The following is a 22,688-nucleotide window of genomic DNA, read 5'->3' on the forward strand; positions in this document are numbered from 1 at the left end:
CTATTACTAGGACCAACATATCAACATAACGCCAGTAGCAATGGAGTAAAAAATAATAAAAAAATAATATCGTTGAGATAATGATAAAAACATAAGTAAAATATCTGTAGTTGATGTTTTGTAGTGTAACATGATAACTTTGTGATTTAAAATGTCTGTACCTGATTTATGAAAGACTGATTGTGGAGCTTTTCTTCCTGGGCTTCCACTGAAAATGGGCACTTCTGGCCCAGTCGGACTTTCCCGGTAAACAAATATCAAATAAATAAATAAATAAAATATTTTTTTCAGAATGGCAGCCCCATGCATGCCTCAACACCCCTTTCTTAAGTGTATCTCCATAATTACAGACTGTTCACATCAAAAGCTGTTCCAGACAGCAATCTCCAACAATTTACTCTGTAACACAGCAAGCAAAACTTGAAGAGTAGACTGTCAGACAAGACAAAAACCAGTAACACACACAAACACTGCTACCTCTTTAACCGCCAAATTTTCCAAACTGATATACAAAGTGATGTAACCAATGAATCAAATACAATTCCTGCAGAAAAAACACTGAAGATGTAATTGTTGAAACTGTACTTAGCTGTTTCAGCTCCATCATAAGGGGATTTAACAAAAATATGTGCAATAAAACAAGATGATTCATATCTTTCTACTTTATATAATTTCGTAATTGAAACGTTTCTCCTTCGACTGTTATTAAAGCAGGGCAAAATCTCACCTGGATTTCATCTCATTTTAAAAATGTTTCCGCATTTATTTATTTAGTGTTTGCATATTGATTTCATTTGTGTGTTAATGCAAAGGACCCATTTCAACAACAGCCTAAGGAACACACAGAGCAAGTATAAAATGTCTAGCAGTTAGTATAGATGAATAAGATTCTGAGTTATTAACAAGCTGTTTCTGGTAATGAAAGGACCAAGGTTTGATTCCTTCCCTCTCTATGTGCTCTAGTAGGACAGTCATTTAACCTGTCAGTATCTTCAGATCACCCCTAAAACAGGACAGTTTTTTTGTATCCAGTGGTCTTAGCCATTAATAAATATATGCAAATGAAAAATAGAATTAGTAGTCAGCAAAGATACAGTAAAAAGAGATAAAGTAGACAAGCAGTGTGACCATATCAAAGTGCAGAAAATTGTGAGAGATCTGCAGGCAATGATATAGTCTGTAACAAGAATCCATTTACAAAGTTCATAGAACGTGAATACTTTTAACGAGTTTGGCTGCGACTTTAAGAGGGAGGGAGGTGCAGTCTGCACTGGCCAAATTAAGTAAGTAAACAATGCTATTACTTCTGTTCATGTTTATGTCTGTTTGATGACATATACATCTTTTTTTGTCAACAGTAAGGAAGCAATTAATATTCAAAAACATTATTCAAGTTGAAATAATATATAGATCTGTGATGCCTTATTCCAGGTTGCCAAGACAAGGTTATTACAATTCATAACAGGTGCAGAGTGTCACTCCAAGTATCACCTAATAAGGTGGAAGAGACTTTGTCAGTTAACCAGTTAACCAGGAATGGCAACTAACTAATGCCTTTAACCAAAAACCTTTACAGGGATAACCCATGTCACAGACGAACTGCAAACAGATAGCATGTATACACCAAATTCAGACAAACATGTTAGATTACAGTAAAAATATGAAACATTTGTATGAAGAAAGAGTTGCACAAATGCTAAAAGGAGAACAGTTTTCAAAAGAAAATTGATAGTCATGTTTTATGCCATCTATTACATTTGTATGAACTATTCAAAATAAGGAAATGTACTTAAAGTTCATTGCAACTGTTACATTATAGATGTTTTTTACTCCTAGATAATAGATATGAACAAGTGGATGCAAGTATTAGTGAAAACTTAATCTATTTAGAACTGTAACTATTGTTTCTGCACATAGACAATAGCACCATCAGTAACATTCATCAGAAAATCGAAGGTGATGATTTGGAAGGTAGTGGTACAGAATTGTATTTACAGCTAGATAGGAAGGTCATTCCGTATTACAACGTTCAGAGAGCTTTTGTTTAGCTATGGGGATGCTGGTGATCCTGAGGTTCAGAACTGAATTGTCTGAACTTAAGATCTTTCTCTTTTGTGCCTGTGGGATTCAATGCTATAGATTCAAGGATTTGTAGATTCAGGGATTATTACTAGGCTAATGACCCAAGTGGCCTTTCTTAACCTAGCCAAGTTTTCCCAAAAGAATAATGGCATGCTGTATCCAAATAGGACATTGAGGGCCAGGCATTTATAAGTTACTGCTGTCCACAAGGGACATGGCTGCCAGAATTTTTTCTATTCCCCATCCACTGGTCTAGGTTGTGCTTAAATTGGGTAACAGACAAACTTAGATTCACATGGATGGGAAGCCTCTCCATAGAAGGGGCAGTCTCTGGGAAACATATCTGTCTCTCCAGCATGTTTGGTTTAAGTCACAGACAAAGTTCAGGTCCCTAGACCTTGTATTTCTGGTATTCTTTGACTTACGAATATGTAGGAGATTCATAAGTGTGAAGTTTGTGGATGCCTTGTAAGCCAGGCATAGATCACCCCTCAATGATCTATAGGATCACCCCTCAATGATCTATAGGAGACTGGCTGTAGGGAAAGTGCTTTAAGGCACTCTGCATAAGGCAGGTTTGTTACATCTTGTATTCTTTTTTTAGGGAATGTCTGAGGTCACTGTAGTTATTGCCTATACCTGGTCAGGTACATACAGAAGGGAGCATTGTACTCTATGACTGGTCTCATAAGGGTGTAGTTCAGTAGGATAATGACATATTTGGATCCAGAAGCCATGTTCTTACTTATAAGTTGCACGACATAAAAAGATTTCCTACCCACTATCACCACGTGGTGGTTGAAGGTAAGGCTACTGATACATGCCTACAAGATCCCTGACCACTGGGTCAACTCTTAAGGGTGCATTATCAAAATGGTAATTAGCCACGATGGTTGACTTCCCAAAGGGTACAATTATGCTTTTCTTAGCATAGAGTTTAAGACCATGGCTTTGGCACCATTTGTTTGTTAGCGCTAGACCTTCTTGAAGAATGCTATTGTCTGCAGGGGAGTTGATGAAAAACCCCAGCTTGCAATCATCTGCAAACTTAGCAAGCCATAAACCTTCAGGATTTGCTTCCATTTCAGAGAAATAGATGCCAAAAAGGAGCGGGCCCAGAACCATGTCCTGGGGAACTCCACTAGTGACTGGCCTTTTGGTGGAGGTGGCCTTACCTATTTAAACCTCATGGGTCCTATCTGCGACCCAGTTTGCTATCAGGTGAAAGATAAAAGGGTTTATACCTAAATTAGTGAGCTTATCTACAATGTCAGAGTAGGTCATTATATCAAAAGCCTTGGCCAGATTGAGATAAGCTGTGCGCACAGTCTTACCTTCATCCAGTGCTTTGGTGACCCTCTCAAAACGTCCACCAGATTTAATAGGCATCCTACAAAAATGGAACAAGAAACACTGTGTTTATATAAGGCACTTGTTTCCTTGTGTGTCCTAATATCCTTTTTTGTAGGATTTAAGTTTGGTATTATTGATATAATTAAGAAATACACACAATGGGGAGGGGGTGATTTGAAAAATTTGTTATTATATACGGAATTAATATGGCAGCTTAGGTTTAAATCTAACATTTCACCAGGTCTTAATGACTACATTAGTACAAAATCTGTATTAAACAAAAAAGCTGAAAGTGTGTGATTTTTTAAAAATTATATCCTAAATGTGTTTTTATTTTTATTTTTGAGTGGAAGTTATTTGGACATGTTAATAATTATTTATTTAAGTATGTAATGTGATTTTTAGTTTTTCTATATAACACACTACAACAGGACATAACATGGTTAAGTGGTTATGTCACTTTAAATTTTAATTAAGAGTTTGAGCTGATTGATATCAAGTGTATAAAGTTGTTTGGTAGTACCAGTGCTTTTATCTGATGAAGTCTTATCATTAGACGAAAGCGCTCATCTGTGGAATATTGTGGAAACATAAAGGAATTTGTACCTATGTTTGTGGCCTGGACTTTTATCTTTATTGATATTATGATTCCACCAGGGTGGCTTATCATTTGAGTTTGTCTTGTTCTTAATACAAGTGGGCACAGCTCACTCTATACAGCTATCAGTATGGCTGTACAGAGATTTTGTAAATAGCTCAACTTGTGCTATGGTGTTTACTGGGTTTTGGGGTGCCTGGAATTTAACCAAGGTTAGTAGAGAGATGTTAGCCTTGGAATAGTTTCTAAAGGTTTTTGGTTTCATTGGATCCCCAGATTTAATTTTTAATTCAAGAAATACTGCCTTATGATCAGATCTAATAAGTGAAGATATTACATTGGGTGAGGAACATCCACCCATGTTTGTAAGTACAAATTCAAGGATGTTTGTACCCCTGGTAGGAGGAATGAACCAACTGTTCCAGGATGCTGGTATTAACAAAGTTTGGGAACCGCTGGGCTTGTGCATTAGAAGTGGTATAAGATTCTCAATCTATAGAGGTGTAGATGAAATCCCCCATGAATATCATATTGGGTTGAATGGTGAGGGACTCTAGTACATTGAGATAGGCTGTATGGGTTTCCTGGGACATGGAGGGGGACCTATACATTGCAAAAATATGGTAGAAGACCCTGTTTATGGTGAGTGACACGTATGATTTCCAGTGGGTCATGCACTTTAACTAGTCTGGTTTTAATATAAACTGAGACTCCTTCACCTTTAGTTCCCTCCTGTGCAATATTTGGTCCAAAGGTGTGAAAGGCATTATTACCTTGCATTGCCAGGGTACTCTCCCCGACCTTAAACTATGTCTGTTGGGAGGGTGGCTTAATGGTTAAGGTGTTTGCCTTACAAACACAAGGTGCAGGGTTTGAGTCTCACAAGGGATAATTGGCTAGGCTTAAAATGGCTCGCAAGGGCAGTTAGCTTAGTACTAAACTATGAACCTATGAATCTATGTCTGAGTTTCAGTTTAGGAGGTTTCCTAAGATGCACATTTTCCCTCAGCCTTTTGAATGCCCTTAATCCTAGCACAGTTTATATCTCTGCTCCAGTAGTTTACTTGATTAACAATTGTTCAATTTGTCTTTATAATTGTTATCACAGCTTATCTTATTTTAACATATATTTATTTATTTATTTATTGCAGTTTGTTAAATGGGGAAATCCATTGGGCCTAAATATGCCCGTTTTCAATGGAGGCCCGGGGAGAAAAGCTCCAAACAGAAAAATAATATTTACAATATTTAGAAGTAAATAACACAAGTACAGCATTTTAAGATATTTATAGTAATAACTAATTAATGTTCAAGTCGTACAATTCATGTGCAAGTAGTACACCATATATGGAGACAACAGAAAAATACATCCAATGCCTGAGTTTAAATAGGAAAGGATATGTCACAAGATGGGGTGCCAACTGGCTCACTGACAGAACCCACACTGTGAAAGTAGCAGTCTCCAAATCCAACTTCAGACCAGTGACAAGTGGAGTACCACAGGGTTCAGTCCTGGGTCCTCTCCTGTTTGGTTTCTACTTCTCTGAAGTACAGGCCAACACAGAAGGTCTTTGGCTAACGAAGTTCGCAGATGACTGCAAACTAGGAGCCATAATCAAAACTCCAAAAGATGTGGACATCCTACAAAAGGACCTCACTGAGACAGATGCCTGGTGTCAAAGCCATGGCCTCAAACTCAATGCCAAAAAGTGTATTGTCATCCCTTTTGGTAAAAACTCAGTACCCATGAACTACCACATAGGCAGTAGTCTACTTAACACTGAAAGTGTGATAAGAGACCTTGGGACACAGGTGGACAGTAGTCTGTCTTTTGATAATCACATCGCCACAGTAGTCAGGAAATCCTTCTACGTGGCACACCTCATCACAAAAGGTTTCTCATCTAGGAAAAAAGAGGTCATTGTTCCACTCTACTCGTCACTCATTAGACCCATTATACAGTACAATGCCCCTTTTGGTATGTACCTCACAAGACATCTACAACAACTGAAAAGGCCACAGAAATACCTCACAAAGATGATTACCGGCCTCAAACAGATGCCTTATGCAGACTGTCTCAAAAAACTGCAGCTTTACTCCATTGCATATTGCCTACTCAGAGGCGATCTCTGCCTAACACACAAAGCTATGTCAAACCCAGAGCTTTTAGACATGCTCCACTTAAAGAAATCCCAATCCCTACGAGCTACACGGTCTAGGGACCTAAACCTTGTCACCACAATAAACAGAACATGCTGGAGGGATAGACTCCTATTCCAAAGACTTCCCATACTCTGGAACAATCTACCTATCTATATTAAACAAAGCTCCTCATTAGCGTTCTTCAAGAAAAATCTTGATGATTGGATGGGAGATAGGAAATTCACCCCGGGGATCACTTCTGTGCCTATGCTCGACAGTGGCACAGGAAAATAATTTTCTTAGGAGGCGAAAGCCAGGGTACCTTTGGCTAGGCTTATATAGGCCCTAGGGCCAATAGCCTAGTACCTACCTATGAACCTCTGAACCTATAAAGAGAGCTGTAAGGCTTCAGGAAGGGTGGCAGCAGGAGCATTCCCAGAGAGAGGAGAGATGAGAGTGGAATAAGGTTTTAAAGTAAGGGAGATTCTGGGTAGTTCTAATGTGAGGGGGAAGTGAGTTCCATAATCTAGCTAGGGAGAAGGATAGTAGGAGTTTATATATGATATATCATTTTATTTTTTTTTTGGGGGGGGGGGCAGGCTATCATCTGGACAATTGCCACAATCATTGACTCTTTGTTTACAACATAACAAAATTGTCCATAGTACACCCAACATGCAAGTGGCCATCAGAGGTCATTTGTACATGCCCAATCACTGCCCCTGTTTTCTTGTTGAACACCTATGCAGTACACAGGGGCAGTGATTGGTCATTTGTACATGCCAATCACTGCCCCTGTGTTCCCGTTGAACACCTATGCAGTACACAGGGGCTGTGATTGGTCATTTGTACATTCCCAGTCACTGCCCCTGTGTTCCTGTTTAACACCTATGCAATACACAGGGGCAGTGATTGGTCATGTGCACATGCCAATCACTGCCCCTGTGTACTGCATAGGTGTTCAACAGGAACATGCAATGGATGCAGTGTTGCTCTAGGTCTCACTTCCTCAAGTGGTGTGGCAGCTTCCACAACACTGCCCTTCCTTTTGAGTGTTTCCCCTATGCCTTTGGTCTTCATTACGGCTGCATTAGCAAAAGTGTGCCTTGTGAGGGACTCTTTCCCTAACCCCACCCCCAGGAGAGATAAATATGTATCATCTCCTCATTTCTCTCTTTTCATGGCTGGCATGTACAGCAGCCAGGTCAATAATTAATCCTTGATTGTGTAGGTCACTGTCATGACTTTCTCCTTCCCCTTCCTTTATGTCACTGACCCAGCAACTTTTGTAGTGTTACAGTAATGGTATTAAAGTCTGATTAATGGACTGATTGACTGATAAATTCAAACCTAAATTTTATGGAAAATTAGCTGTCAACTCTCTCAATGGGGCAGATGGGAAAATAATTGGGTCATGAAGGGTCCTGGTTGAGGTCCTGTATTATTTCTTCATATCAGTGGCTATATTTAAAGCCCATGCAGGCTACACAGGCCATAATGTCTATTTTTAGCTTCACTTTAGTAGACCAATCAAAACAATGTGTTAGGTCTGTCTGACATGACCTTCCTATGTAAATCCATGTTGCTTTGGATCATGTGCCTTACTGACCTCTAAGCACTCAGGCCTTCAATCCTCTGTTTCCAGCTCATCTTTAAGCCTTTGTGTATACTGTTTTCACACTTTTGAGAAGTTGAACTGTACCTACTTTCCTCTCCTCCTCTGTTCCTACCCTGCCATTGTGTGATTTATTAAAGGTAGTGATCAAGAATGTTACTGTTGCTAAAATAAGTTCTTATAGAATTAAGAGATAAATCAAACTAGGCACATTACTTTGTCCACTGTAACCTACTTAAGAGGTGACCACTCAAAACTCTTTCCTATGTGAATGGATTGGTATCAGCACCAGTCCCACAGTAACAATTCTTAGGGTACCACATCGCTGTTAGGGACACTATATTTAGTGATGTACTTCTTTATCAAGTTTGGACAGATTTTAACACAGATGTCCTTCCATTTTCTAGAAGTCACACATCTTTATTGTCTCTCTCTCTCTCTCTCTCTCTCTCTCTCTCTCTCTGGTTATTGTCTTTTTGAGGACATATAAATATTTTACTTTTCTTTACTAGGTTCCACTATTATTGCATCTGCTTTACTAATTATCTAACTTTTGAGGCACAGCAGAGAGTCCCGTTTTGACTAGATGTTTCCCACCCCATCCACCATAACACTTAAACTTGTCAGTTAAAAGGAAAATAAATATTCCCTGGCAGAAAGACACAGACCATTGGGAAATGACAAGAGACAGGTCTGCATTTTTTCCAAGGAGATCCAAAGTACCACATAAATTGAAAATCCAGACATGCCCACAACTTTTTGAGTAATATGCTGGAACCTATGACACAAAGCATCCCACCCTTTCACGAGCTGTGGGTAGGCAGCATGCAAACAATGTTAGATTTATAATGTTTACATAAGGCCATTCCCTCTTTCAGGAACTCCTCCTTCGTTGTTCCAATATCCTTACTGGCAAGCCACCCACACTTTCACAAACTTCTCCCACACTGAACCAATATCCTTATGTGCCAAATATTTAGCCTTTTTTAGACAGATGATCACATCCATTTTTCTTTCTTGTGCAATTGCTCCTGGGATCCTTAAGAGATTCTCACTGTTCCTCCCAGCTAAGACACAAGCTGTCACTCTGCCGTGTACTGCTGGACAAGTTGGTCTTCCACAATGGAACAAGTGTGAGCTTGGAGACAATAGTCACGGAAGTCTATCTCCTTCTCACCATCTTACTCTTCCAGAAACAACTCTTCTCTGATTACAGCACATTATTGGTAATCTGTCAAATAGGAAACGTGGCCTTTGTGGTGCATGGGCAGAAAGGGCAGCCCCCAAATCTTGTTTAATAGTAAGTAGTATAGCTAGTGGGTGTGGTTGTAATAATAAAAAGTGGTGTTTTAAACCAGCATTTCAGTTTTAGCTGTGATTTATATACATGTTATTTTGAAAAAAAAAGAAAGACTACAGCTCTATCCTCTAATATACTACTAGTCTGCTTTTGAAAATATAAGTGCAGAAAATGCAGTTTGTTTGCAATAGTACACAGATGGACTTTCTACAGTACAGGTCATTGTGGCTTCTTCTGGTCACCAATTTCAAAATCAAGTCATATGCACCGTAGTCTCTCCATTACACCTTATCATACAAGCACGTCATTCCACTGGGTCTACATTAATTTGTCAGAGGTTCATTTCCATGAACCTTTCTTCATCAACTGGAAGCCACTGAATTGAATCCTGCAGACATGGAGAGGTATGGTCATGCGTGGCACTGGTCAGAAACTGGTCAGAAGGTTTTGCTACATCTTTTCATGGTGCTTTGTGCATGAACAGTGCAGCCGTTGCAATGGATATGTGCACTATAAAATGACTTGGCACTTACACAGTCACTGATGTAATTACTTGTAACAATGAATATATAGCCTATCAGGTATCTGAATGTGCAGTGAGCCACGTGTGGGAAAAACAATCTTTTAGAATGTAAATGGCAGAATGTTTCAGTGCCAGCAGTAACAGAATTGAAAAACAGTCCCCTATCAAAACAGAAATCGAAAGCTAGGTTTTACTCATTCATTTATATACACGACTTTCCGTACCTTTTTAGGTAAAATTTGTTAGGAAAATCAGCCTAACATGCATCCGTTACATGAAAGAAAAAGTAGGATACGCAAGAAATGAAAGTAACAATAGTTAGAAAAAGATAAGCGAAAATATTTATATACAAGGCGTGGTGTATATAAGCACTGTGTACAAATTCGCCAAATGAATATGGCATATAGTTTTGTAACTGAAAAGGTCTTCATTTTAAATACTAGAAACACTTGCATTTATTTTCAGCTACTAATATTTGTTTAAGTTTCTTTTTAAAGGCTTTTAAGTTTTTGGTACCTGAGAGTGGATGTTGTAAGTTGTTGGGGCTATTTTAGAGAGGCTTTTTTTGGCTGTGGAAAGTGACAAGGTTGTAGATACATTACAGACGTGCAGAGTACTATTGTTGTCTCTGAATAATTGCACTTTTGAATATCAGCTTGATTTTTAGTACTGGGCCATGAGTAGTATAGAAGCATTTTGTTTTCAGCAAAATATACAGGTGCTTGACTGAAGTTTTTTGAAGAAAGGACAGAAATTACAGCCCGGCCATAAGTTGTACGGAAGAGTACATTTATGGCAATGGCCTATCTAGCCTTAGGCATTAGTAGATGAAAACATTTATTATCTGTATTTCATTTTTTGAAAACTTTCAATGTGAAATGGAAATGATTACTGTCCATCTAATCATGTCAAGGTATTTTGTTGGTTTGTATGTGGTAGCAAGTTGCCTTCTAGATGTAGAATAGTTATTGTATTAGATTGTTTTAGTTATTATTGGGTCCATCACAACATTACTGCATTTTTTTTGGTATGTGTTGTAAGTTAAATTTCACTCAAACATAGGAAATCAGATAAGTGTGGAGGTATATCTTATTTTTATCATGATGATAATCGGTGAACTGCTGACACAGGATCTCTGAGACAGACGTGCAGTGTCAGTACATTATCACTATGGGGTAGGGGACAGAAGTGGGGGGTGGTCTGTATGAATACAGATCTAAATGAAGGCATCATATCTCCTACAGTGATCATACACAAGGCATGAAGTTGGTTAGCAAGTGCAGACAGCAGCACATCGCTTTTTTCCCTAGGTCTCATGTTTAAGCTGCCCTTATCCTGATTAGACCTCCCAATAACCATATCAGCTCTGACCGCTCCTTCTAGATCTTAGGACTCAAAGCCCAGAATGCATCTTCCAATGCATTACACACTGATCTGTAATCTGCCTCTGTTCCTACACCTTTAAGAAAGGGCAACCTCTTCCTGCTTTTCCCACTCGAGCTTTCCTACACAGGCTGTTCCCACTCGAGCTGTTCCCACTCGAGCTTGTCCTCTTCCATTCTTCGTCACAGTTTCCTCTCTTCATTCCCTCTCTTACTTTATTTTTGCCAGCTGTTAAGGTATTCTTAAGAAGGAAAAAAAAAAACAACACACCATATTTTCAAATTAGTATACTTAATATTTGTACGCATTTTTTTCTTTATTTTGAAAATCTGTATCTTCCTAAATTTACCATTTATAATATTTAATCTTGTAAGCAGTTTTTTTTTACTCTGACCGTATGTAACTTACATTGCATCTATATTACATAATCAAATTTTAAAAGTTCGAACGTCATATGGTTGACACCATATGATCGAACTTTTAAAAGTTTGAAAATGTAATAAAAAACAATAAACCAAAAAAACCTACCTGAACGGTTTAAGAAGGGGGCCCCCCCTGCACCCCCACCCCCTCTCTTTAGATATACCAACTCCGAGATCGCACAGAAAAGGGAAATCTTCCCATTCCACACTGTATGGAAATACTTGTTGAAACGTTCAAACTTTTAAAAGTTCAATCATATGATGTCGACCATATGACGTTCGAACTTTTATGAGTTCAGCAACGTGATATAGACCCACTTACATCTTGTAGCTTTTTGTAAAATTCTTTGTTTTTAATTGTACTTAATTAGTAAATCCTATATAACGTTTAATAACATTTTATCGCTCTCTGTAAAACAATCAGTGCCAATATCTGCTCCAATCTTTAACTCTGCTTTGCTCTATACATTTACACTTCTAGGTTGCAGTTCAAATAAGCCACTTTGGATCAGTCTAGTGCCTGGATAAACTGCCTCAGGAGATATGAATGAACCCTAGAAACACGCATTACAAGGAAGAATGACTTAACTGTCCAAACCTCAATATGGAATTTGGCCTTCTATATAGCAGATGTTACCTGATAAAGTAGTGGAAGGGGGAATAGAGAAGGGGGACTGGTCTAGTTGATCAGCTGATAAAAACACTATGTTAATAAGTAACAATATAACTTCACTGGACAAATGACACAACAATTTCCTATAACTTTCAAATGTTCCTGGTTTAGGCTTAAAGTGTGCTCTGCTCCTCCTAAACTTGGTAATTTCTTAAGAAAAGTTAGTGGATTACTGTCAATAAATAATGATAAGCATTATAAATACAGTTTTATTTTACTTAACAAAATGTAAGTTATTTCACTTCCTCTTATTGTGTCAGAATTCTTTGTTGGTAACACCAGTATTTAAAAAGTGTCCCTTATTTGGGGGCTTTGCTCTCTGATAATTTTTGGGTTAGTCCTGCATTCTAGAGGTAAGATCTTCAGGCAGTGCAATACACTAAACAGGCATATACAACTTACTCAGAATTTCAAAGATCCTTTTATTTTTAGACAGACACCCACAAGAGGTACATATTAAAATAGTGCTAGGCTTGGATTAGGTACGTGGTAAATAGTGCTAGGCTTGGATTTGGTACATGGTAAATAGTGCTAGGCTTGGATTCGGTACATGGTAAATAGTGCTAGGCTTGGATTCGGTACGTGGTAAATAGTGCTAGGCTTGGATTCGGTACGTGGTAAATAGTGCTAGGCTTGGATTCGGTACGTGGTAAATAGTGCTAGGCTTGGATTCGGTACGTGGTAAATAGTGCTAGGCTTGGATTCGGTACTTATAGTGCTAGGCTTGGATTCGGTACAGTGCTAATTGAGAGTATAATGTTCAGTTCTGGTATTTTCCATGAAATAATACACTAATATGGAGAGGCCAGTTCACATTTTGAACATTGCTAAGATGTTACACTATATTATCACCTCCACAGAAAACAGAAATCAGTGTTTCCCAATGAATTAGTGTTTCTTCTCAAAATCAGCTTTTATAAAAAAAATGTCCAAGACAAAACTAGCCATGTGTATTATACTTTACTGTTACCAGCAGTAAAAATAAAGCCAGTGCTAGAAATAAAATAATCTCATATTGCTAGGCATCCTGACATGCACCAGTGGCTATGCTGGTGTAATTACTAAAAGTACCACAACCCTTCCATCACCTTTTAGAGCAAAAAATCTGGATAAACCCATAAATAAAAGTGGGACAAAGGCCCAAAAATAGGGACAATTTGAAATACTACTCTTGCAAACTCAGAAAGTTGATAGAACATGTTTTGCATTAGCATGACTTTTCTGAAGGATATGAAGTCTGAAACTCAAAGGTATGTCATTATTTTCAACCTTCACTCCTTTATAATTTTCCTCTAATTTGCCAGAAAACTACAATTTTATGAAAAACATGAGGTCAAAATCTGGACATTTTGTGAAAATCTATGCACTTGAGAGGTATGCCTTCCATACCTCCCCTCCTGAATGACAATCAAGCTTTCTTATTTTAAACTAGTCATTTACTGACTGACACAATGAGGAGCATAGGAATATAAAAACATGGGAACTATATTAGGCAAGCAGTCATGGGGACCATAAGGTGCCTAGCTATATGGACCTTTAAGTGGACACACACCAAAATTCTTGCATGACAACTTGTCAGCCATACAGAAACAGTAGATGTGCAGGGCTCCATCACAGATATGAATGAAACCAAATCTGTCTGGTGCAGAACAATATTCCACTTCATAAATAAAGGAGTTTGATAGTATAAGACAAAGGAAATTATTTATCATTACCTTCAGCTTGCACAAAATCCACACTTACAAAAGGGTGGGAGCTTCCATGTGGAAGTAGCATTAGGTACCTCCACTGTCAGTTATCCATTGGAAAAACTGAATGTCAGTTGTACGCATTCCTGAAGAAATGTCAGTGAAGTTAGTCTATGTCGGCAAACACAACTCATTATAATTTCCAGAATATAACTTAAAGTCCTTCTCCCTTACTGTTATTTATTTAACTAAATGGTGCAGAGGAGGGGACCCCTCACCAGGTCCAAGCTATCTCTGTTCTTCATGTGAACCAGTCTCTTTATTATTCTAAAACTTCTTTATCTCACTATAACCCCCATCACTTCCATATGTCTTGAGGTGCAATGAAATAGGATTTCAGCCTCCTGCCTTCTGAGCAATTAAGTAGCGTGAAAACCTCACTCCCTCCTCTATAAGTGGTGCTGATGTTTTTAATCTGTAATTACTTACAGACAAAGAAATGTGACTGAGGCAGTATGGATTGATCTCAGATGAAAGTTTGTAATCCCAAATAAACAAATGACACCATCTTAGTGTGCTTGGCACTTTATACTATAAATACGTTAGAGGAACAAAACAGTTCATTTATACAGAGGGCTTCACAAATTGCAAATAATTTACTGCACGTCATTAATAAATTTAAAGTAAAAATTAGATAAAAAAGTAGACTATATTATTCAAGTCTGGAGATGAATTCATTGTTTTTGCAATTTCTGCAAAGTCTGGTTATTATATCAACAGTCACCATAAGCTGAAATTCCAACTTAACAATCAGCAGCCAGTTTATTAAAATCTGTGAAATCTTCCTTAAATAATATAGCTTCATTATAATGCAGAACTGTTGTTCACCATGATACTGCCTTGTAGGCAAACAATGCTGGCATCTCAGCTTAAACAGTGACCGAGATGAGGGCAATAACTTCTGACTTAAATATCTCACATACAAAACAGCAACCTGCCAGTTCAGCATCACATTCAGAATGTACTGCAGACACAGAGGACAATATTACCTTCCCTTAAATGCCAGTGGCAGGACTAGAACCTTTGTTCCTCAAAAGAGATTGTGTCATCCTCAGTTACTGAGACTAACAGTGTCTTCTCTGTTATAGGGTGAATACAACCAGGCAAGTATTTGCAGCATTTTACATCAAAAATATTCATCTACAACCTATGTAACTGTCATTTTTAATTAAAACTGTTTGCAAAAGATGTAACTAATACCAAAGATGTCTAAATAATGGAACAGCTACTCATGAATGAAACTGACTGTAAGTGATGAAACTATGCAAATTATGTCCATGATGTCTCTATAATGGGCATCTGCTGAAAAAGGGCACTGCTTGTTCAGACTGTCTGGTAAACAAATGCTAATAAATAAATAAAATCTCAGAAGAAAGTATCCATTACTGGTGTCTATTTCTATACACATGACAGTACAAGATATCTTATTCACTCTCTGTTCATTGCTTCACATCCCAGCTACTAAGGATCATTTGCATCTGTGTATTTTTGAAATTTGTTGTCATTATTGTTTTTGTTAATTTTGCCATTTGATTTTCTATGCAAATACCACTCTTTCTGTAAAAAAATACTTTCTCACACTCAGTTTAATACCACTGATAAAATATTGCTTCAGTCCCAAACATCTATCAGAACCACTGTATTTAACTGTTACCCCTCCAAGCATTCCACATAATCTGTTGTGCATATCTGTTGAGGGCTGGCATATGACATCTGCTTGCCCCCTGAAAGAAAAAAAAATGCTCGGACAGGTTTATAAGAACAGACTGAGCTGATTTCACAAGACTATCCTTTCTTTCAGCCATCTTTTTAGAGAAAATGAAACATACAGCCTGTAAAATCTAATGAGAGCCTATTGTAAGACATAAGTACCACGTAAGTACTACTTCAGCATTAACTCAGTTTAACTCACCTGACCATTTTTCTTTCAGTTAGAAACGGGATTTAAAAACCTGTGAAAGAGTCGATATTTGTAATCAGAATCCTTTTCTCGTTCTCAATTGCTTTACACCAAGATTACAACTCTCAAATCTGTGCTGGATGGCTATGTGTGTGCGCGTGCATGCAAAGTACAGCGAGAGACGTAAAGATAGTAAAGATATAACAGTAAATTCAGCTGCGTATGGTAAATTCCTTTTGATGTTAGTGCGGTTGTACCACTGCCACCATGCTCTCCCTCTGTATTTTTGTCTTTCTTTTAAAAGTAGTATTTTAAAAAAAACATAGAAAAAAACAGGAAGTGAAGTGAAACTTTCTTTTTGCGCAAGGCCTAGGTTTTGTTACAGCAGCTCAGTTCCAGACACTGACTTGTGCTCATGCAACACACACACACACACACACACATACACACACACACACACACACACACACACACACACACACACACACACACACACACACACATACACATACTCACAGATCTAAACATAAGCCCACAAAAAAGGAAGTTAAATCAAGCCGGGAAGTGCTAAAGAGTTGCTTTAAAAGACAGAAGCATAACGTGAGAGACAAAAGAGTTCATCTTTTTCTGATACTGTTGCTGAACAAATCGCTTCTTCTTAAAGATGGGAAATCTTTTAAATTCTAATATATTTGAAATAAATGACTGTGAAGAACAAGTATGAAGATACAGATCTATCTGGGGGAGTTTAATTATTATGCATCATTCAGTGGGTCACTTCTTTTCTGGGTGAATCCATAACACATCCACTCTCTCAGCTCCTTACTACCAGTAGGCCAGACCACTCAACCACTCCCCTTCCAACAAGTGTCCTGCTCTAAGACAACAGATGTCATCTTAAACACAAGTCAGTTTCGTCCATCCAGTCCTGCACCCAGACCTGATATATTTGCTTTCCTTACTGGGAGTCAAGAATATCCGCTTCTATATGCTATATGTGCCCTGTCAGTAACTTACAACATCCTGAGACAGGGTATAAGCAATACAGAGGAAAGTAACAAAAAAGCATGCACTCTCCATACCAGCAGAAAGGAGACCAATCACATATGTGATAGAAACATTTAGATAACGCAGTGAAATCTATAAATCTAAGTGGTTGCATTGCTTCAAAAAAGAGAGAACACAAGAGATTTGAAAACAAGAAGAAACAGTCTGAATATAGAAGGTGGAAGGACCAGGTGAGATACAGCAAAGTATTTTTTGGAAAGGGTGGCAGATGGCTAGAACAGCCTTCCTGAAGAGCTTGCAGCACCAAGGCCAGTAACACAAATGGAAACTGTATGTGAAGAACGTAAGGCATGTGTTAGGCTAGATGGATGAAAAAAGAAATAAGCTGTTAATTAAGTACATCTTCACCTTCCATAGACGGTAGGAAAATGGAGAGACAAGATGAGCCAAGTCATCCTCATCTACCAACAGAATCGATGCATCTGTGCTTGTAACAAGTTATACTGCAAGCCTGCTCATCCAGAATGATCACCATCACTAGCTCTACTCCATACCCCATCACCTTGGCAGACTGTACTCCATACCCCATCACCTCGGCAGACTGTACTCCATACCCCATCACCTCGGCAGACTGTACTCCATACCCCATCACCTCGGCAGACTGTACTCCATACCCCATCACCTCGGCAGACTGTACTCCATACCACATCACCTCGGCAGACTGTACTCCATACCCCATCACCTTGGCAGACTGTACTCCATACCCCATCACCTTGGCAGACTGTACTCCATACCCCATCACCTCGGCAGACTGTACTCCATACCCCATCACCTCGGCAGACTGTACTCCATACCCCATCACCTCGGCAGACTGTACTCCATACCCCATCACCTCGGCAGACTGTACTCCATACCCCATCACCTTGGCAGACTGTACTCCATACCCCATCACCTTGGCAGACTGTACTCCATACCCCATCACCTCGGCAGACTGTACTCCATACCCCATCACCTTGGCAGACTGTACTCCATACCCCATCACCTTGGCAGACTGTACTCCATACCCCATCACCTCGGCAGACTGTACTCCATACCCCATCACCTCGGCAGACTGTACTCCATACCCCATCACCTTGGCAGACTGTACTCCATACCCCATCACCTTGGCAGACTGTACTCCATACCCCAGCAATTTAGTTGGCTGTACCACATGCCCAGTCACCCTGATGGGTTGTACTATATACTGAGTCACCCTGATGGGCTGTATTCTATAGCCAGTCACCTTGGTGGGCTATACTCCATACCAAGTCACCATGATGGGTTGTACTCTGTACCCAGTCATCTTGGTGGGCTGTACTCTACACCCAGTCACCTTAATGGGCTGTACTTTATAACCAGTCACCCTGATGGGCTTTACTCCATAAGCAGTCACAGTGATGGGCTGTAGTCCATACTCAGTCACCCTGATGGGTTGTACTCTAAACCCCATCATCTTGGTGGGCTGTACTCTATACACAGTCACCCTGATGGGCTGTACTCCACAACCAGTCATCCTGATGGACTGTACTCTACACCGAGTCACCCTGATGGGCTGTACTCCATACCCAGTAACCATGATGGGCTGTACTCCTTACCCAGTAACCATGATGGGCTGTACTCCTTACCCAGTCACCATGATGGGTTGTGCTCTATACCCCATCAACTTGATGGGCTGAACTCTATACACAGTCAACTTAATGTGCTGTAATCTATACCCAGTCATCTTGTTGGGCTATACTCCAAACCAAGTCACCATGATGGGTTGTACTCCATACCCAGTCACCTTGGTGGGCTGTACTCCATACCTAGTCACCCTGATGGGCTTTACTCCATACACAGTAAAAGTGATGGGCTGTAGTCCATACTCAGTCACCATGATGGGCTGTACTCTATACCCCATCACCTTGGTGGGCTGTCCTCCACACCCAGTCACCCTGATGGGCTGTACTCCATACCCAGTCACCCTGATGGGCTGTACTCCACACCCAGTCACCCTGATGGGCCATACTCTATACCCAGTCACCATGATAGTCTGTACTCTATACCCCATCACCTTGATGGGCTGTACTCTATATACAGTCAACTTAATGTGCTGTACTCTTTACCCAGACACCTTAGTGGGCTGTACTCTACACCCAGTCACCTTAGTGGGCTGCACTCCATACCCAGTCACCCAAATGGGCTTTACTCCATACACAGTCACAGTGATGGGCTGTAGTCCATACTCAGTTACCCTGATGGGCTGTACTCTATATCCCATCACCTTGGTGGGCTGTACTCTATACACAGTCATCCTGATGGGCTGTACTCCACACCCAGTCACCCTGATGGGCTGTACTCCATACCCAGTCACCCTGATGGGCCGTACTCTATACCCAGTCAACCTGATGGGCCATACTCTATACCCAGTCGCGTTGATGGGCTATACTCCATACCCAGTCATGTTGATGGGCTGTACTCCATACCCTGTCACCAATTTTAGGTAAGCAATTATAATACATAGTAATCTAGGACCAATATTAGGTAAGCAATTATGATGCATAGTAATGGTAGGACCAATATTAGGTAAGCAGTTATGATATATAGTAATCTAGGACCAATATTAGGTAAGCAATTATGATACATAGTAATGGTAGGACCAATATTAGGTAAGAAGTTATGATACATAGTAATCTAGGACCAATATTAGGTAAGCAGTTATGATACATAGTAATGTAGGACCAATATTAGGTAAGCAATTATGATACATAGTAATGTAGGACCAATATTAGGTAAGCAATTATGATACATAATTACATAGGATCAATATTAGGTAAGCAATTATGATACATAGTAATGTAGGACCAATATTAGGTAAGCAATTATGATACATAGTAATGTATGACCAATTCCAGGTAAGCAATTATGATACATAATAATGTAGGCCCAATATTAGTCAAGCAATTATAATACATAGTAATGTAGGACCAATATTAGATAAGGAATTATGATACATAGGGATATAGGACCAATATTAGGTAAACAATTATAATACATAGTGACACAGAACAAATATTAGGTAAGCAATTATGATACATAGAAACATATGGTCAATATTAGGTAAGCAATTATGACACATAGTAACATAGGACCAATAACAGGTAAGCAACTGTGATATATAGTAACATAGAACCAATAGTAGATAAGGAATTATGATACATAGTAACACAGAACCAATATTAGGTAAGCAATTATGCTACATAGTAACACAGAATGAATATTAGGTAAGCAATTATGATACAGAGTAATGTAGGACCAATACTAGGTAAGCAATTATGATACATAATAATGTAGGTCCAATATTAGGTAAGCAATTATGATACATAGTAATGTAGGATCAATATTAGGTAAGCAATTATGATACATAATTACATAGGATCAATATTAGGTAAGCAATTATGACACATAGTAATGTAGGACCAATATTAGGTAAGCAATTATGATACATAGTAATGTAGGTCCAATATTAGGTAAGCAATTATGATACATAGTAATGTAGGTCCAATATTAGGTAAGCAGCTATGATACATAGTAATGTAGGATCAATTTCAGGTAAGCAATTATGATACATAGTAATTTAGGCCCAATATAATGCAAACAATTATGATACATAGTAATGTAGGACCAATATTAGGTAAGGAATTATGATATATAGGGATATAGGACCAATATTAGGTAAACAATTATAATACATAGTGACACAGAACAAATATTAGGTAAGCAGTTATGATATATAGTAACATAGGACCATTATTAGGTAAGCAATTATGATACATAGTAACATAGGACCAATATTAGGTAAGCAATTATAATACATAGTGACACAGAACAAATATTAGGTAAGCAGTTATGATATATAGTAATATAGGACCATTATTAGGTAAGCAATTATGATACATAGTAACACAGGACCAATATTAGGTAAGCAATTATGATACATAGTAACATAGGACCAATATTAGGTAAGCAATTATGATACATAGTAACGTTGGACCAATATTAGGTAAGCAATTATGATAGATAGTAATGTAGGACCAATATTAGATAAGCAATTTCGATACATTCTAACATATGACCACTATTAAGTAAGCAATTATGATACACAGTAACGGAGAAACAATATTAATTAAGCAATTGTGATATGTCATAACGTAGGGCCAATATTAAGTAAGCAATTATGATACATAGTAACCTAGTACCAATATTAGGTAAGCAATTATGATAGCAATGTAGGACCAATATTAGGAAAGCAAGTATGATACATAGTAATATAGGACCAATATTAGATAAGCAATTATGACACATCATAACATATGACCACTATTAAGTAAACAATTATGATATATAATAATGTAGGGCCAATATTAGGTAAACAATTGTGATGCATAATAATGTAGGACCAATATTAGGTTCATAGGTAAGTACTAGGCTATCGGCCCTAGGGCCTATACAAGCCTAAACCAAAAAGATACCCTGGCTTTCTCTACCCAAGAAAATTATTTTCCTGTGCCCCTATCGAGCAGAGCCACAGACGTGATCCCTGGGGTGAATTTCCTATTTCCCATCCAATCATCAAGATTTTTCTTAAAGAGTGCTAATGAGGAGCTTTGTTTGATATTGATAGGTACTTTGTTCCAGAGTATAGGAAGTCTCTGGGACAGGAATCTATCCCTCCAGCATGTTCTGTTTATTGTGGTGACAAGGTTTAGGTCCCTAGAGCATGTAGCTTGGAGGGATTGGGATTTCTTTAAGTGGAGCATGTCCAACATCTCTGGGTTTGACATAGCTTTGTATGTTAGGCAAAGATCGCCTCTGAGTAGGCGATATGTGACGGAGTAAAGCTGGAGTTTTTTGAGACGGTCTGCATAGGGCATCTGTTTGAGGCCAGTAATCCTCTTTGTGAGGTATTTCTGCAGCCTTTCCAGTTGTTGTAGATGTCTTGTGAGGTACATACCAAAAGGGGTGCTGTACTCTATAATGAGTCTAATGAGTGATGAATAGAGGGGAACAATGACCTCTTTTTTCCTGTATGAGAAACCTTTTGTGATGAGGTGTGCCATGTAGAAGGATTTCCTGACAACTGTGGTGATGCGATTATCAAAGGAGAGACTACTGTCCACCTGTGTCCCAAGGTCTCTTATCACACTTTCTGTGTTAAGTAGACTACCACCTATGTGGTAGCTCATGGGTACAGAATTTTTACCAAAGGGTATGACAATGCACTTTTTGGCATTGAGCTTGAGGCCATGGCTTTGACACCAGGCATTTGTCTCAGTGAAGCATTTTTGTAGGATATCCAGATCGTTAGGAGTTTCAATTATGGCTCCTAGTTTGCAGTCATCTGCAAACTTCATTAGCCAAAAACCATGTGCATTAGCCTGTACTTCAGAAAAGTAGATACCAAACAGGAGAGGACCTAGGACTGAACCCTGTGGTACTCCACTTGTCACTGGTCTGAAGTCGGATTTGGAGTCTGCTACTTTCACAGTGTGGGTTCTGTCAGTGCGCCAGATGGTAACCCATCTTGTGACATAGGGATTTATACCTAGTTTAGTGAATTTATCTATAATTCCAGAGTGGGGGATGGTGTCAAAAGCCTTGGCGAGATCTAGATAGGCTGTGTGAACCACCTTACCCTCGTCTATGACTTTGGTGACTGCTTCAAAGAAGTCAATCAGGTTTAGGGGGCATGATCTACCTTTTACAAACCCAAACTGGGTGGGGTCCAGAGTTTGGAGATTACCAATGCCTTTGTTTATAAGTTCCATGATGATACGTTCCATGGCCTTGCAGACCAGGCTCGTTAGGCTAATGGGGCAGTGGTTCCCGGGGTCCGTGGTGGCTCCTCCTTTGTGGAGAGGGA

The 22,688-nt window shown here is 38.9% G+C and overlaps 1 protein-coding gene across 2 annotated transcripts in view; it reads right to left on the reverse strand.

Moving 5' to 3' along the window:
* The window catches only part of PTPN6 (protein tyrosine phosphatase non-receptor type 6), a 1,172,112-nt gene that overhangs the window by 837,404 nt on the left and 312,020 nt on the right, over window positions 1-22,688 (reverse strand). Inside the window, exon 1 of one of the 2 annotated variants that reach the window (XM_044079624.1) lies at window positions 15,752-16,087. The exons of the other annotated variant lie outside the window; for it this stretch is intronic. Coding sequence (XP_043935559.1) covers window positions 15,752-15,759 — 8 coding nt within the window. The 5' untranslated portion in view covers window positions 15,760-16,087. Of the gene's footprint in view, window positions 1-15,751; window positions 16,088-22,688 lie in introns of those variants that run through there. 2 annotated transcript variants of the gene reach the window in all.

Source organism: Protopterus annectens, chromosome 8.part0, assembly GCF_019279795.1.
Source record: "Protopterus annectens isolate FY-2018-M chromosome 8.part0, PAN1.0, whole genome shotgun sequence".
In the NCBI taxonomy this organism is placed as follows: Eukaryota; Metazoa; Chordata; order Ceratodontiformes; family Protopteridae; genus Protopterus; species Protopterus annectens.